The following is an 18,067-nucleotide window of genomic DNA, read 5'->3' on the forward strand; positions in this document are numbered from 1 at the left end:
AGGCACATGGATGTGAGGAATATGGAGGGATATAAACATGGTGCAGGTAGCAGGGATTAGTGTTTCGGTGTTTTTGATTTGCCTTTTAGCTGGCTCGGCACAACATTGCGGGCCGAATGGCCTGTCCTGTGCTGTACTCTTCTAGGTTCTATGTAACAGGGAGAACATGCATTCTCCACACAGACGGCACCGGAGATCAAAGCCAAACCTGGGTGGCTGGAGCTAAGAATTTGCTCTTCTAATTGTGTCACTGTGCTGCCCAACAGTCTCTCTATTGCCGTGTTTCAGTCCTAGAACTCCTTGCTCAGCAACCCTGTGGGAGTACTTTGCTCAGAAAAGGCAGCGGTCCGAGACAGCAGCTCTCCACCTCCTCGGGGCGGGGTAAGGTAATCAGAGAGATGCAACAAGCACTGGTCTCTGACACAAAGATGTTGAAAAGTGAATAAAAAAGGCTCTTTAAAGGTCACCTTGAGATTGCAACAAAGTTAGTGAAGTTCAGGTTAAAGTTAAGGCAAATGCTCATAAAACCAGTCCAAGAACAATTGAGAAATAAGGGGATGTTAGGGAAATGTTGATAGGATGATTAAAGTCCAAAGCTTTATCAAAGTGCATTCCATTCTATTCGCTGCTTGCTTTGAGATGCAGTCACTACACTGCGAGAAGTTCCTAATGCGTTTCCTCACACTTCTGTCACTATTCTTGCTCCCACCTAGCCTCCTGGGTAAGTTGTAGCTCTTTTTTAAAGTCACTTTTCCCATTTGGTGGCGTTACGAAGGATATTTATGGATTCTGCTAGAGAACCGCTTGAAAAGTTGTGTATTTTATTGCTTGTATGGCACTGATTACAGCGTGATATAATGGAGGTGTTCAAAGTTGTCGCAGTAAACCAAAGCAGACACTAATTGGGCAGTAACGTTAGCAAACATGGATCGTTTTCTAACCTAAAAAGGTTTATACAAAGCAAAGCACTACAGCGATTACTGAGGTTAGTTTTACATTAAAGCCAGGCTGATAGCTGCACCATCGCACGCGACAGAGGACCTTTGCTTCAAGCTCTCCCCTGCTATCCCGCAGTTCTAGACCTGTCCCATCGGAGAGTGGGATCCTGCTGCCCTTCCAGTGGTGGTCTCCTGTGAGACACTGAAGTATTGGGATGGGTACAGGAGTTGGACAATGTTTCAGTTTCATAAGACATCAGATTAACTGCATCTGGAGTATTGTGTGTTTTTCTGGACATGGGAAGGATATGATTGCACTGGAAAGAGGGCAGGGAAAGCTCATTAGGATGTCACCTAGATGGAGCAGTACAGTTATCAGGGGAATATGGAGAAGCTAAGGTCTGTTTTCTCTGCAGCAAAGGAGGCTGAGGGGTATCAGATAGAGGTGCATAAACTTATCAAATGCATAGATGGGGTAGATAGTACTTTTTCCTAATTAAGTGGGAGTATCTTAGTACAAGAGGACGAAGGTTTAAGGAGGCTTAGAAGGGACATGAAGGGTAAGTTCCTTCTTTGTTGCTGGCTCTAAATCCTGGAACTCCTATCCCATCTGGGTAAGTATCTTCACCAGAAGACCTGCTGCTGTTCAGAAAGCAGCTCAGCCCACCTTCAATGCCAGCTTCATTCACAGGGCCCAGATCCCATTAATAAATGAATAATAAAACAATAAAAATACTCAGGAATGCAATGGGTTTCAATAGAATAACTGAAGAGAAGCTTCCCAGTGGTGAGGGATTGGGTCAGCAGGGATATCGGATGGAGGGAAATGGGCAAAACGCTGGAGACAGGATGGCAGGATTGGGGAATTACTCCTTGTGGCAGGTTTTGGTTTGGTCCTCATTTTTGAACAGGTGATGGAAGACAACTTCCCAGTTGACGTTGAAAGCTTCCTTCACAATATGCAAATCTGTGCAGTCTTGAGTAGTTTCCACATGTTTTCTACAATTGAGTGCTGCTTGTTTCTATTTAAAACCTTGAGCTCAGAGCCCAGCCCTGGATTTGTCAGCTGGATGTTCAGCCAGGATATTTAACAAGATTTGATGTATCCAGTAGACCAGACAACACCAGGAAGAATCCTCTTTTGGCTCTTGGTCTGCTTACCTGGAGTTTGTGTACATTCTTATAAGGGAATATTAGACAGGAACTTAAAGTCTGCTGACAGAAGTAACCCAGTGACTGAACTCAAGGCAGTGGAATGGAAATACAATGTTGTTGGAGTTATCTTCAAGTGGGGAAGGATTGGATGTGTCTGTTGTATTGGATTGTACTAAATGTCCCCAGTTAGTCCATGGAGATTAAATAAACAAATATGAGATTGTGGAGTGATGCAAAAATGACATGGCTGTCTTTGTAGGGGATTTTAACCTTCCTAATGTAGACTGGGACTGTAGTAGTACTAATGGCTTAGATAGGCTGGAATTTGTTAAATGTGTTCAGGAAAGTTTCCTCAAGCAATATAGGCAAAGATTGACTTACTCTTGGGAAGTTGGGCAGGGCAAGCGACTGAGGTGTTAGTGGGAGAGAACTTTGGGATCAGTGATCATAATTCCTTTTAGTTTTAGCTTACTAAAAAAGACTGAACTAGTCCAGAACTGAAAGGGGCAAGGTGAATTTTGACAGCGTTAGGCAGGATGCTTCTTTTTTTGCTGGTGGGGGGAAGGGGTGATTGTTGCTTGCTGCCGCTTACATGCAGGAGGGAGGGGAGCTGGGAGGGACTTTGGGGTTCTAACATCTAACTGTCGTACATTCTTTGGGGCACTCCTCTGTTTTCGTGGATGGTTGCAAAGAAAAAGCATTTCAGGATGTATATTGTATACATTTCTCTGACATTGAGTGCATACATGTACAATGACATTGTATACATTAAGTGTACCTTTGAAACTTTGAATAGGTGGTTTTCAGGCGTGTGAGAGAGAAGAGAAATTGCCTTTCAAGTCACGAGAGAGCATAGGCCATCAATTGCCATTTCATATGACCATTTTTGCTGTTGATGTAGCAGGCAATTTCTTTTTTATGAGGTCGAGTTGCTAGCTTGATGCTCGACCCAGCACAGATGGAAAGCGCGCATGGTTGCTGGCCGGATTCAAACTCGGGAGCCTTCGCTCCGAAGTCCGGCACTGATGCCACTATGCCACCAGCCGTCCAGCAAGTGTGAGGCCTTTAAAAAGTGAGGTACCAAGAGCTCAAGATCTATATGTTCCTGTTAGAGTAAAGGGCAAGGACAGCAGAAGCATGGAAGCCTGGACGACAAAAGATATTGAGGGCCCTGGTCAGGAAAATGAAGGAGGCATGCATCAGGTGCAGATAGCTGGGAACAAGTAAATCCTTGCAGGAGTTTAAAGGTTGCAAGAATATATTTAAAAAAGAAAATATGAGGGCAAAAATGGGGCATGTGATAGGTTTGGCAGAGAAGGTTAAGGAGAATCCAAAAATATTTTATAATTCTATGAAAGGGAAATGTGTTAAAAAGAAGAGAATAGGGCTGCACAAAAACCAAAGTGGATATCAGTGTGTGGACCAATCACAAACAAGAGAAAATCTGCAGATGCTGGAAATCTGAGCAACACACACAAAATGCTGGAGGAACTCAGCTGGCCAGGCAGCATCTATGGAAAAGAGTATCAGTCCTGCCAAAGGGTTTCAGTCCTAAATATCAACTGCGTTCTTTCCCATAGCTGCTGCCTGGTTTGCTGAGTTCCTCCAGCATTTTGTGTGTTAATCAGTGTGTGGAGAGGTAGTAGATGGCAAGGTCCTCAATATTTCTTTTTTGGTTTTGCAGTGGAGAAAACATGAACACTTCATGGTAGGGAACATTAATGAGGAAGTCTTGAAGATATACACATTACAGTAAGATGTCCTAAAACATGTGAAGGTAGACAAGTCTCTGAGCCTGATTAGGTATATCCATATCTATGGGAGGCTGGAAAAGAAATTGTGGGAGACCTAGGTGAAATATGTGCGTAATCAATGGCAATAGGTGAGGTGCTAGTAGACTGGAGGATGGTAATGATGTGCCTTTATTTAAGATAGAAAACCTGGCAACTGTAGAGCAGTAATGTGCTAGAAAAGTTGTTTGAGTGGATCCTAGAGGTCAGATATACATACTGAGAAAGAATGAGATTGATTAGGGATAGTCATCATGGCTTTGTGGCGGAAGATCATGTCTCATGAATTTAAGTGAGCATTTTGAAGGAGTAACCAAGAAAGTTAATGAGGACAGCGCACTGATGTTGTCTTGGTGGACTTCAATAAGGCCCTTCCTTGATATTGTTCTGCATAGCAAGCCGCTCTGGAAGCTCAGATGGCATGGCATCCAGGGACAGCAGCCAAATGGATACAAAATTGTCTTGCTGGTATGAAGCAAATCGTGATGGTGGAAGATTGTTTCTTAGGATGGAGGCTCAAACTAGTGGTGTGTCTCAGGGATCAGTACTGGACCCAGTGCTTATTGTCATCTCTATCAGCGGATTGAAAGAGAATGTACAAGGCATGGTTACTAAGTTTGCAGATGACACTCAAGCAGGTTGTGTCATAGACAGTGAAGAAGGTCATCAAGAATTACAGCAGGGTATCTGCTGGGTAAGTGGAGTGAGGAATGGCAAATGGAGTTTTATTTGGATGGATAAGTATGTGGTGTTGCATTTTAGGGAGTTAAATGAGGACAGGTTTTGCGCAGTGAATGGTAGGGCCCTGGGGAGCGTTGTAGAACAATGGTACTTAATTCCATAATTCCAAGAACATGGTGTCACAGGTAAACAGGTTGATGAAGACGGCTTTGGCAGACTGGTCTTTGTTGATCAGGTCATTGAGAATAGAATTTGGGATATTGTGTTGTAAGAGATGTTGGTGAGCCACTACTGCAGTATTGAATCAGAATCAGGTTTATTATCACCAGCATGTGACGTGAAATTTATTAACTTAGCAGCAGCAGTTCAATGCAATACATAATCTAGCAGAGAGAGAAAAAATAAATAAAATAAAACATAATAATACATAAACAAGTAAATCAATTACATATTTTGAATAGATTTTTAAAAGTGTGCAAAAACAGAGATGCTGCATATTTAAAAAAGTGAGGTAGTGTCCAAAGCTTCAATGTCCATTAAGGAATCAGATAGCAGAGGGGAAGAAGCTGTTCCTGAATCACTGAGTGTGTGTCTTCAGGCTTCTGTACCCCCTACCTGTTGGTAACAGTGAGAAAAGATCATGCCCTGGGTGCTGGAGGTCCTTAATAAAGGATACTGCCTTTCTGAGACACTGCTCCCTGAAGGTGTCCTGGATACTTTGTAGGCTAGTGCCTAAGATGGAGCTGACTAGATTTACAACCCTCTGCAGCTTCTTTTGGTCACACCCCCCAAACCAGGCAGTGATGCAACCTGTCAGAATGCTCTCCACAGTACAACTATAGAAGTTTTTGAGTGTATTTGTTGAAATACCAAATCGCTTCAAACTCCAAATAAAGTATAGCCACTGTCTTGCCTTCTTTATGACTACATCAATATGTTGTGACCAGGTTAGATCCTCAGAGATCTTGACACCCAGGAACTTGAAGCTGCTCACTCTCTCCACTTCTGATCCCTCTATGAGGATTGGTATAGAAACAGAAAACCTGCAGCACAATACAGGCCCTTCAGCCCACAAAGTTGTGCCGAACATGTCCCTACCTTTTATTACTAGGCTTATCTATAGCCCTCTATTTTTCTAAGCTCCATGTACCTATCCAAAAGTCTCTTAAAAGACCCTATCGTATCCGCCTCCACCACCGTTGCCAGCAGCCCATTCCATGTACTCACCACTCTCTGAGTAAAAAACTTACCCGTGACATCTCCTCTGTACCTGCTCCCCAGCATTTTAAACCTGTGTCCTCTTGTGGCAACCATTTCAGCCCTAGGGAAAAGCCTCTTGACTATCCACACAATCAATGCCTCTCATCATCTTATACACCTCTGTCAGGTCACCCCTCATCCTCCGTCGCTCCAAGGATAAAAGGCCAAGTTCACTCAACCTATTCTCATAAGGCATGCTCCCCAATCCAGGCAACATCCTTGTAAATCTCCTCTGCAACCTTTCTATGGCTTCCACATCCTTCCTGTAGCGAGGCAACCAGAACTGAGCACAGTACTCCAAGTGGGATCTGACCAGGGACCTATATAGCTGCAACATTACCTCTCAGCTCCTAAATTCAGTTCCATGATTGATGAAGGCCAATACACCATATACCTTCTTAACCATTGAGTCAACCTGCACAGCTGCTTTGAGCGTCCTATGGACTTGGACCACAAGATCCCTCTGATCCTCTACACTTCCAAGAGTCTTACCATTAATACTATATTCTGCCATCATATTTGACCTACCAAAATGAACCATCTCACACTTATCTGGGTTGAACTCCATCTGCCACTTCTCAGCCCAGTTTTGCATCCTATCAATGACCCTCTGTAAACTCTGACAGCCCTCCACACTATCCACAGCACCTCCAACCTTTGCATCATCAGCAAACTTACTAACCCATCCCTCCATTTCCTCATCCAGGTCATTTATACAAATTATGAAGAGTAAGGGTCCCAGAACAGATCCTGAGGCACTCCACTGGTGACCGACCTCCATGCAGAATATGACTTGTCTGCAACCACTCTTTGCCTTCTGTGGGCAAGCCAGTTCTGGATCCACAAAGCAATGTCCCCTTGGATCCCATGCCTCCTTAATTTCTCAATAAGCCTTGCATGGGGTACCTTATCAAATGCCTTGCTGAAATCCATATACACTACATCTATTGCTCTTCCTTCATCAATGTGTTTAGTCACATCCTCAAAAATTTCAATCAGGCTCGTAAGGCATGACCTTAACAAAGCCATGCTGACTATTCCTAATCATATTATGCCTTTCCAAATGTTCATAAATCCTGCCTCTCAGGATCTTCTCCATCAACTTACCAACCACTGAGGTAAGACTCACTGGACTATAATTTCCTGGGCAATCTCTACTACCTTTCTTGAGTAAAGGAACAACATCCGCAACCCTCCAATCCTCCGGAACCTCTCCCGTCCCCATTGATGATGCAAAGATCATTGCCAGAGGCTCAGCAATCTCCTCCCTTGATTCCCACAGTAGCCTGGGGTACATCTCATCCGGTCCTGGCAACTTATCCAACTTGATGCTTTTCAAAAGCTCCAGCACATCCTCTTTCTTAGTATCTACATGCTCAAGCTTTTCAGTCTGCTGCAAGTCATCACTACAATCACTAAGATTCTTTTCCATAGTGAATATTAAAGTAAATTATTCATTAAGTACCTCTGCTGTTTCCTCTGGTTCTATACACACTTTCCCACTGTCACACTTGATAGGTCCTATTCTTTCACTTCTTATCCTCTTGCCCTTCACATACTTGTAGAATGCTTTGGGGTTTTCCTTAATCCTGCCTGCCAAGGCCTTCTCATGGCCCCTTCTGGCTCTCCTAATTCCTTTCTTAAGCTCCTTCCTATTAGCCTTATAATCTTCTAGATCTCTAACATTACATAGCTCTCTGAACCTTGTAAGATTTTCTTTTCTCCTTGACTAGGTTTGTACAGCACGGTTCCTGTACCCTACCATATCTTCCCTGTCTCCTATGTCTTCCCCTTCCTGAAGTCCACAATCAGCTCTTTCATCTTACTGACGTTGAGTGCTAGGTTGTTGCTGTGGCACCATTCCAGTAGTTGGCATATCTCATTCCTGTATGCCCTCTTATCACCACCTGAGATTCTACCAACAATTGCTGCAAATTTATAGATGGTACTTGAGCTATGTCTAGCCACACAGTCATGTGTATACAGAGAGTAGAGCAGTGGGCTAAGCACACACCCCTGAGGTGTGCCAGAGTTGATCATCAGCGAGGAGGAGATGTTATCACCAATCTGCACAGACTGTGGTCTTTCAGTTAGGAAGTCAAGGATCCAATTGCAGAGGGAGGTACAGAGGCCCTGCTTCTACAACTTCTCAATTAGGATTGTGGCAATGATGGTACTAAATGCTGAGCTATAGTCAATGAACAGCATCCTGACTTAGGTGTTTGTGTTGTGGTCTAAAGCTCTGTGGAGAGCATTGAGATTGTGTCTGCCGTTCACCTATTGTGGTGATAGGCAAATTGCAATGGGTCTAGGTCCTTGCTGAGGCAGTTCAGTCTAGTCATAACCAACCAACAGCATTTCATCACTGTCGATGTGAGTGCTACCAGGCGATAGTAATTAAGGCAGCCCACGTTATTCTTCCTTGGCATTGGTATAATTGTTGCCTTTTTGAAGCAAATGGGAACTTCTGCCCGTAGCAGTGAGAGGTTAAAAATGTCCTTAGATGCTCCTGCTAGTTGGTTGGCACAAGTTTTCAGAGCCTTACCAGGTACTCCATCGAGACTTTCTGCCTTGCAAGGGTTCACTCTCTTTAAAGACAGTCTAAAATTGTGTTCAATTTTGGTTACCCTCTTTTAGAAAAGATGTAATTAACCTGGAAAGAGTGAAGGAAAGAGTGAAGAAATGAGTAATGTATGGATCTATTTCTTTAAAAGCAATGACACCCGCTCCCAGCACTACAGGTTGATCTGTTGTCTGTGCATGCACTGTTGTTTAGGCACGTGTGTTGTTCCCTCTCTCACACTGTATTCACATCAGTTAAAGCCATCTCCCGCATGCATGCTTTTATTTAATCGATATGTAGTTGTGCACAGACACAACAAATTGGTGACGAGTATGAACCTGAATGTCAGAAAATATCATGAATTGCACCAACAGTTACGGGACAAAACAGTGAGAGTTAAACAGCTTGAGAAAGCCGTCACAGACACTAACAAAGGAACGCAAGAGTAACAGTGAAAGACAAGCTGAATTTAAAGTGAAAACATGGTGATGGCTTCATTTGGGAAAGTTGATGAATTTGTTAGGGCTAATGAAGGCTGGGAGTCATATATTGAGAGGGTTGAACTGTATTGTAATGCAAACAATGTGGAGGAGCAAAAGAAAGTCTCTGCACTTCTGAGGTTAATGGACCCAAAAACATACAGTACAGTCTCTTATTTAACTTAGTAACCACTGAAAAGCCAGCAAGCAAGACATTCGACAAAATTATTACAACTTTACAAACTCACTTGAGCCCTAAACCACTGGTAATAGCTGAGAGATTAGATTTTATAGAAGGAACCAGTTAAAAGAATACATTGCAGAACTGCACAAACTTTCCCAGCACTGTGACTTCAGAGATGGACTTTCTGTTGCATTAAGGGATAGGTTTGTATGTAGCACGCATAGTCAAAGCACTCAAATGAGGCTACTGTCAGAAAGAGACCTACCCTTAGGATGGGCATTGACCATTGCAATATTGTAACAGACTGCAGCAAAGGATGCAGAAGAACTATTGAAAAGGAGGGTAGAATGTGAAATGTACAAAATGTCCCTGAATGGTGCAAAAAGCCAAAGATGTTATCAATGTGCAAATCATCCCATGATGCAAATGACTGTTGGATCAAAGAAAATGGTCAGAAGAGCAATGTCATGATAATAGAACATAGAATAGTACAGCACAGTACAGGCCTTCAGCCCACAATGTCATGCTGACCCTTAAACCCTGCCTCCCATATAACCCCCCACCTTTAATTCCTCCATATACCTGTCTAGTAGTCTCTTAAATTTCACTAGTGTATCTGCCTCCACCACTGACTCAGGTAGTGCATTCCATGCACCAACCACTTTCTGAGTAAAAAACCTTCCTCTAATATCCCCCTTGAACTTCCCACCCTTTACCTTAAAGCCATGTCCTCTTATACTGAGCAGTGGTGCCCTGGGGAAAAGGCACTGGTTGTCCATTCTATCTATTCCTCTTAATATCTTGTATACCTCTATCATGTCTCCTCTCATCCTCCTTCTCTCCAGAGAGAAAAACCCTAGCTCCCTTAATCTCTGATCATAATGCATACTCTCTAAACCAGGCAGCATCCTGGTAAATCTCCTCTGTACCCTTTCCAATGCTTCCACATTTTTCCTATAGTGAGGCAACCAGAACTGGACACAGTACTCCAAATGTGGCCTAATCAGAGTTTTATAGAGCTGCATCATTACCTTGCGACTCAAACTCTATCCCTTGACTTATGAAAACTTATGAAAACAAAGCTTTCTTAACTACCCTATCTATCTGTGAGGCAACTTTCAGGGATCTGTGGACATGTACCCCCAGATCCCTCTGCTCCTCCATCCTACCAAGTATCCTGCCATTTACTTTGTACTCTGCCTTGGAATTTGTCCTTCCGAAGTGTACCACCTCACACTTCTCCTGGTTGGACTCCATCTGCCACTTCTCAGCCCACTTCTGCATCCTATCAATGTCTCTCTTCAATTTAGACAATCCTCTACACTATCCATAACACCACCAACATTTGTGTCGTCTGCAAACTTGCCAACCCATCCTTCTACCCCCACATCCAGGTCGTTAATAAAAATCACGAAAAGTAGAGGTCCCGCACCTATCCTTATGGGACACCACTAGTCACAACCCTCCAGTCCGAATGTACTCCCTCCACCATGACCCTCTGCTTTCTGCAGGCAAGCCAATTCTGAATCCACCTGGCCAAATTTCCCTGGATCCCATGCCTTCTGAATTTCTGAATAAGCCTACTGTGCGGAACCTTGTTGGGGATTTTAACATGAAAGTGGATTAGGAAAACCAGGCCAGTACTGGACCTCAAGATAGAGAGTTTGTAGAATGTCTAAGGGATGGCTATTTAGAACAGCTTGTTGCTGAGCCCGCTAGCGGTTCGGCTGTGCTGGATTGGGTGTTGTATAATGATCCAGAGGTGATAAGAGAGCTTAAGGTTAAGAAAACCCTATGGGAACCATGATCACAATATGATCGAGTTCACTTTGAAATTTGAGAAGGAGAAACTAAGTTCCAATGTGTCGGTATTTCAGTGGAATAAAGTAAATTACAATGGCATGAAAGGGGAACTGACTAAGGCTGACTCTAGCAGGAAGGACAGTAGAGCAGCAATGGCTGGAGTTCCTGCGAAAAATGAGGGAGGTGCAAGACAGATATATTCCAATTAAGAAGAAATTTTCAAATGGAAGAAGGACACTCCTGAGGCTGACAAGTGAAGTCAGAGCCAAAGTAAAAGCAAAAGAGAGGGCACACAAGGAAGCAAAGCTAGTGGGAAGATAGAGGATTGGGAAGCTTTTAAAAACTTTCAGAAGGAAACTAAGAAGGTCATTAGGAAGGAAAAGATGAATTATGAAAGGAAGCTGGCAACTAATATCAAAGAAGATACTAAAAGCTTTTCTAAATATATAAAGGGTAAAAGAGAGTTGAGGGTAGATATAGGACCAATAAAAAATGATGCTGGAGATACTGTAATAAGAGATGCAGAGGTGACAGAGGAACTGAATGCGTATTTTGCATCAGTCTTCACAGTGGAAGACATTTTCACTATACTGGACATTCAAGAGTGTCAGGAAGTGAAGTACGTGCAGTGAAAATTACGACTGAAAAGGTGCTCAGGAAGCTAAATGGTCTGAAGTTGAATAAATCTCTTGGACCTGGTGGAATGCACCCTCAGGTTCTGAAAGAAGTAGCTGGAGAGATTGCGACGGCATTAACAATGATCTTTCAAGAATCGATAGATTTTGGCATTGTACTAGATGACTGGAAAATTGCAAATGTTGCTCTGCTATTTAAGAAGGGTGGGAGGCAGCAGAAAGGAAACTATAGACCTGTTAGCCTGACATCAGTGGTTGGAAAGTTGTTGGAATCGATTGTTACGGATGAGATTACGGAATACCTGGAGGCACATGACAAGATGGGCTAAAGCCAGCATTGTTTCCTGAAAAGAAAATCCTGCCTGAGTAACCTACTGCAATTTTTTGAGGAAATTACAAGCAGGTAGACAAAGGAGATGCAGTAGGTGTGATGTACTTGGATTTTCAGAAGATCTTTGACAAGGTGCCACACATGAGGCTGCTTAGCAAGATAAGAGCTCATGAAATTACAGGGGAGTTACTAGCATGGGTGGAGCATAGGCTGATCGGCAGAAAACAGACAGTGGGAATAAAGGGATCCTATTCTGGCTGGCTGCCAGTTACCAGTGGAGTTCCACAGGGGTCAGTGTTGGGACCGCTGCTTTTTACAATGTATGCCAATGATTTGGATTATGGGATTAATGGATTTATGGCTAAATTTGCCAATGATACAAAGATAGGTGGAGGAGTGGGTAGTGTTGAGGAAACAGAGAGCCTACAAAGAAACTTAGATAGTTTATGGGAATGGGCAAAGAAGTGGCAAATGAAATACAATGTTGGAAAGTGAATGGTCATGCACTTTGGTGGAAGAAATAAATGGGCAGAGTATTATTTAGATGGGGAGAGAATTCAAAATGCAGAGATGCAAAGGTACTTGGGAGTCCTTGTGTAGGATCCTTAAAGGTTAACCTCCAGGCTGAGTCAGTTGTGAAGAAGGCAAATGCAGTGTTTGCATTCATTTCTACAGGTATAGAATATAAGAGCAGGGATGTGATGATGATGCTCTATAAGGCACTTGTGAGACCACACTTAAGAGTATTGTGTGCAGTTTTGGGCTTCTTATTTTAGAAAGGATATACAGTACTGACATTGGAGAGGGTTCAGAGAAGATTCACAAGAATGATTCCAGGAATGAAAGGGTTACCGTATGAGGAGCATCTGGAAGCTCTTGGGATGTATTCCCTGGAGTTTAGGAGAATGGGGGTGGATCTCATAGAAACATTCTGAATGTTAAAAGGCCTGAACAGATTAGATATTGCAAAGTTACTTCCCATGGTAGGGGAGTCTAGGACAAGAGGGCATGACTTCAGGATCGAAGGATGTCCATTTAGAACAGAGTTGCGGAGAAATTACTTTAGTCAGACGGTGGTAAATCTGTGGAATTTGTTGCCATGAGCAGCTGTGGAGGCCAAGTCATTGGGTGCATTTAAGGCAGAGATAGATAGGTTCTTGATTAGCCAGGGCATCAAAGGGTATGGGGAGAAGCCAGGATAGTGGGGATGACTGGAAGAATTGGATTAGCCCATGATTGAATAGTAGAGCAGACTTGATGGGCCAAATGGCCTACTCCTGCTCCTATACCTTCTGGTCTTATGGTCTAAAAAGTCTGCAGAAGGTATCACAGTCAAGGTCTAATAGAGAAAGTGTGCAAGGCAGACAAAAAGCCTTGATGAGTGATAAGTCTCAAACACAAAACTAAGCAAATGCATGAAATTATCAAATACAAAACAGAATCAGACAGCGTAGAGTTTGACAAAGGCGAACTGTCATACCTAGAACTGCATAGTATGACTGAAGCAGATTCTAATATAATATGGATCACAATAGATACGTAAAACTGAAAATTGAACTAGATACAGGGTCAGCTTTATCCGTAATTCCAGAGGCTGACTACAACACTCTTTTCTAAGCTACCATTAGAGAATACCATGTGAGCATTTCAAGAATGAAATCTCATATTGTGGACATGCCATTGAGAAGAATAGCTTACATAAGCCACAAGAGAAGATTGAAGCAGTGCTACCTACAGGCATCCAACCCAGAAAATTTGTCACAACTCAGGTCATACTTGGGCCTTGTAAACTGCTGCCACCAGTTTCTCCCAAACATTGCTACAGTGCTGCATCCATTGAATGCACGATTACAAACAGGAGCAAAGTGGGAATGGTCATCAGAAAGATGTGAAAAAGCATCCAAGGAAACAAAGAGACTAATAACATCAGATAAACTGCTTACCATTTATGACCCATCTCTGCCCTTCAGACTGGTATGCAATGTGTCCCCTTATGGTATTGGAGCCATTTTGTCACATATTATGAAAGATGGATCTGAAAGCCTGATTGTGTTTCCTTCAAGATCACTTGACGAGCGCAGAACACAACAATGCACAGTATGGGGAATAAAGAAGTTCCATCATTACCACTACATTCAAAGGTTTACGGTGGTGACAGAGCACCAGCCCCTTGTGTCCATTTTCAATCCCAGGAAGGGAATTCCAGTGATGACTACTACCTGGTTGGGCACTTTTCCTAGGAGCCCACTCTTAAGACATAGAGTTCAAGGGCACCAAACAACACAGCAATGCTGATGGCTTGTCACATCTTCCACTGTTGGCAAGTGAAGAAAACTCTTCATTCTGTGACCCAGCAGAAGTGTTCCACACTGCATTGCTGGACCAGTTGCCGGTAACAAATTCCAAAATAGAAGGGAAACAAGGGATGATTCAACATTGTCAAAAGTCTAGGGAATCACAATGCAAGGATGGCCAGCTTACAGTAACCCTATGTTTCCAGAGTTCTCAGCAAAACAAGACCAACTGTCGGTATGTCAAAAAACGCTGATGTGTGGATCTTGTGTCGTAGTTCCCACTAAACTGTGCGCTAAAGTGTTAGAAAATCTGCATGAAGGGCACAATCTGGGTACAGTCAAGATGAAGAGTCTGGTGTGGTGGCTGGAAAAAGATAAACAGATTGAAGACTTGGCAAAACCAGTTTGGGATGCGAAAAAGTTCAAAATACACTCTCACAGACACCGTTACGCCCATGGGAGTGGCTGTCATCACCATGGTTAAGAGTATATATTGACTTTGCTGGGGCATTCATGAACTCCATGTTCCTGATTGCTGTGGATGCTCATTTGAATTGGCTGGAGGTTTACACCAATGAAGTCAACCACCTCTGCAAAGACTGTCTCTGCCCTGAGGACTACCTTTGCCAGAAATAGCTTACCAGAACAAATTGTGAGTGACAATGGGAGACAATACACATCAGAAGAATTCCAGCTATTCATGAAGAAACCTGCCATCAGACGTTTTAAGTCAGCTCCTCACGAATGGGTTAGCTGAAAGGTTTATCTAAACCTACAAGAAGTCCATTAAAGTGATGGGCAAGGAGGGCATTTCTCTACAGCACAAGATGGACAACGTCCTTTTTGTGCATCAGAACTCTGTTCATGCGATGACAAGTCAAACACCTGCAATGCTGTTCATGAGCAGGAATCTGAGATCTTGCATAGACCTCCTGAAACCAGATCTACGGAGGGAAGTGCAGAATAAGCAGTTCAGCCAGCTGCCAAGTGAAGCAGCGAGGAGCTTCAAGATTGGACAGGAAGTCCTGGTGCGTGATTACCAAGAAGACACGTGGACACCTGGTCAGATAGCTTCAAGAACTGGACCACTGATGTACACAGTGTATGTAGGAGAGCAGGCATGGAGATGTCAAGTGGACCAGATACTGGATGCTCAACTGAAGAACAAACTGCATCTAACGAGATGTACACATTACGGTCACCAGGCTTACCACTCAGTGATGATCATGTCACTGACAGCAACGTAATACCAGAAACTGAGAACGTTGTCTTAGACAAACCACCTACCAAACCTGATGCCACTCCACAGGGCCAGAGGCGCTATCCTGAAAGCAACAGAACTGCCCAAAAGACTGAACATTTAGAACTGTGTAGTTGTAGACTGTTATTGTGAAAGCATGTTTATTTGGAATATGGGTTAATGAAAGGGAAATTAAATGTTTTGTACTTGTACAGTTTTATGCTGTATTAATCTAAAGGGGCAGAAATGTAATGTATGGATCTATTACTTTTAGAGCAATGACCCGCACCTTAGCACTACATGTTGATCTGTTGTCTGTGCATGCGCATTTTTTGCTTTCTCTCTCTCTCTCACTCTGTAACATGAATACACCAGTTAAAACCATCTCCCACATCTATGTTTTTTTAATTGATATGTAGTTGTGCACAGACAAAGCAAAAATATTTACGAGGATGTTGCTAGGACACAAGAGCCTAAGTTATAGGGAGAGGATGGAAAGGCTGGGACTTTATTCCTTGGTGTGTAGAAGAACGATGTTATAATGGTATAAGGGGTATCAATAGGGGAATGCATGTATCCTTTTTCCCAGGGTTCGGGAATCATGGACTAGAGGGTATCGATTTAAAGGGAGAGGACAAAGATTAAAAAGAACTCGAGAGGCAACGTTTTCACTCAGAGGGTGATCTGTATATGGAATGAACTGCAGAGGAAGTTATTGTTGCAGGTAGATAAACAACATTTGAAAGTACTTGGATGGAGAGTGAAAGGGATATGGGTTAAATATGAGCAAATAGGACGTTTCCATGGATCCATTGGGCTAAAGGGCCTTTTGTGTGCAGTTATGAATCTATGACTGTATGGTGTGTGAGGAAGAACGTGTGCAGGTCTCATAGACACACAATACGTGATAGGCAGATGAATAGCCACACGTGTTCCTTCAAGATGTGAGAATTAGCACAGTAAATCTGACACTCTGAAGGATGCATGGAGAGAGGAATGTGTACACCGAAGGGTATGTCTACTGAGGAATGTGTACACTGAAGAATGGTACACCAAGGACTGTACACTGAGGAATGGTACACCAAGGACTGTAAGGATTGTATACCGAGGAATTTGTACACTGAGGAATGTGTACAATAAGGACTGTACATTGAGTGGGAACACTAAGGACTGTATACTGAGGAATGGTACACCAAGGACTGTAAGGGTTGTATACCGAGGAATTTGTACACTGAGGAATGGGCACACTGAGGACTGTACACTCAGGAATCGGTACACTAAGGACGGTACACCATGGAATGGGTACACTGAGGAATGGAGGCACTAACAAATGGGTTCACTGAGGAATGTGAACACTAATGACTGTACACTGAGGAATGTGTACACGAAGGACTGTAGATTGAGTGGGAACACTAAGGACAGTACACTGATGAACGTGTACAAAAAGGAAGGTACACCATGGAATGAGTACACTGAGGAATGGGTAGACTGAGGACAGTACACTTAAGAATTGCATACTCTAAGGACTGTACACTCAGAAATGTGTATACTAACACTACACATAGGAATGTATACTATGAGGAATGTTTAAACTAAGAACTGCATACTGTTGAGTGTATACACTGAGGAACAGGGACACGAAGCACTGTACACCGAGGAATGGGTACACTAAGGACTGTACATGGAGGAATGAGTACACTAGGACAGTACACTAAGAAATGGGTACACTGAGGACTCTACACATAGGAATGGGTGCATTAAGGAATATACGCTGAGAAATGTGTATGTTGAGGAATGGGTACACTAAGGACTGTATACTGAGGAGTATATTCACTGAGGAATGAGTACAGTGAGAAAGAGGACACTAAGAACTGTACACTGAGGAATATGTACACCGAGGACTGTGTTCACCAAGGACTGTAAACTGAGGAATGGGTACACTAACACTGTACGCTTAGGAATGTATACGCTAAGACTGTACTCGTGGAGAGTGTACACTGTTGATTGTACACACTGAAGAATGGGTACACTAAGAACTGTACACTCATGAATGAGTACACAGATGGATGGGTACAGTAAGAACTGTATACTGACGGATGTGTTCACTGCAGAATGTGCACATGAAGGACCATACACTGAGGAGGGTATTCACTGAGGAATGTGTAGAACAAGGACTGTACACTGAGGGATTTGTACACAGAGGATCATGTATACAAGGGATTGTATATTGAGGAATGTGTATTCTAAGGACAGTACACTGAGGAATCTGTACATGTCGGAATATGTACTTGAAGGATTGTTCACTAAGCAATGTATACACTGAAGAATGTGTACACTAAGCACGGTACACTGCAGAATGTGTACACGATGTGTACATCGAGGAGTGCATACACCAAGGAATGGATACACTAAGGACTGTACACGGATGAATGTTTTCACTGAAAAGGAACATTAAGTGCTGTACACTGAGGAATGAGTACACAAAGGACTACATATTGAGGAATGTGTTCACAATGGCCTGTACTCTGAGGAATGGATACACTGAGGAGTGTGTACACTAAAGAATGAATACACTAAACACTGTACATGAAGGAATGGGTATACTAAGAACTGTACACTGAGGAATGTGTACACTAAGCCCTATACACTGAGGAATGTGTACACTAGGGGATGTGTACACAGAGGAGTGTACACACTGAGGGGTGCCTACACTG

General features: G+C 43.0%; 1 protein-coding gene across 1 annotated transcript in view; it reads left to right on the forward strand.

Annotated features, from left to right (window-relative positions):
* Positions 1–418: 418 nt before the first annotated feature.
* Positions 419–18,067, forward strand: part of mamdc4 (MAM domain containing 4) — a 59,291-nt gene continuing 41,642 nt past the window's right edge. The window contains exon 1 of the mRNA XM_073052125.1: positions 419–721. Coding sequence (XP_072908226.1) covers positions 580–721 — 142 coding nt within the window. The 5' untranslated portion in view covers positions 419–579. The remainder of the gene's footprint in view (positions 722–18,067) is intronic.

Source organism: Hemitrygon akajei, chromosome 7 (assembly GCF_048418815.1).
Source record: "Hemitrygon akajei chromosome 7, sHemAka1.3, whole genome shotgun sequence".
NCBI classification, from domain to species: Eukaryota; Metazoa; Chordata; class Chondrichthyes; order Myliobatiformes; family Dasyatidae; genus Hemitrygon; species Hemitrygon akajei.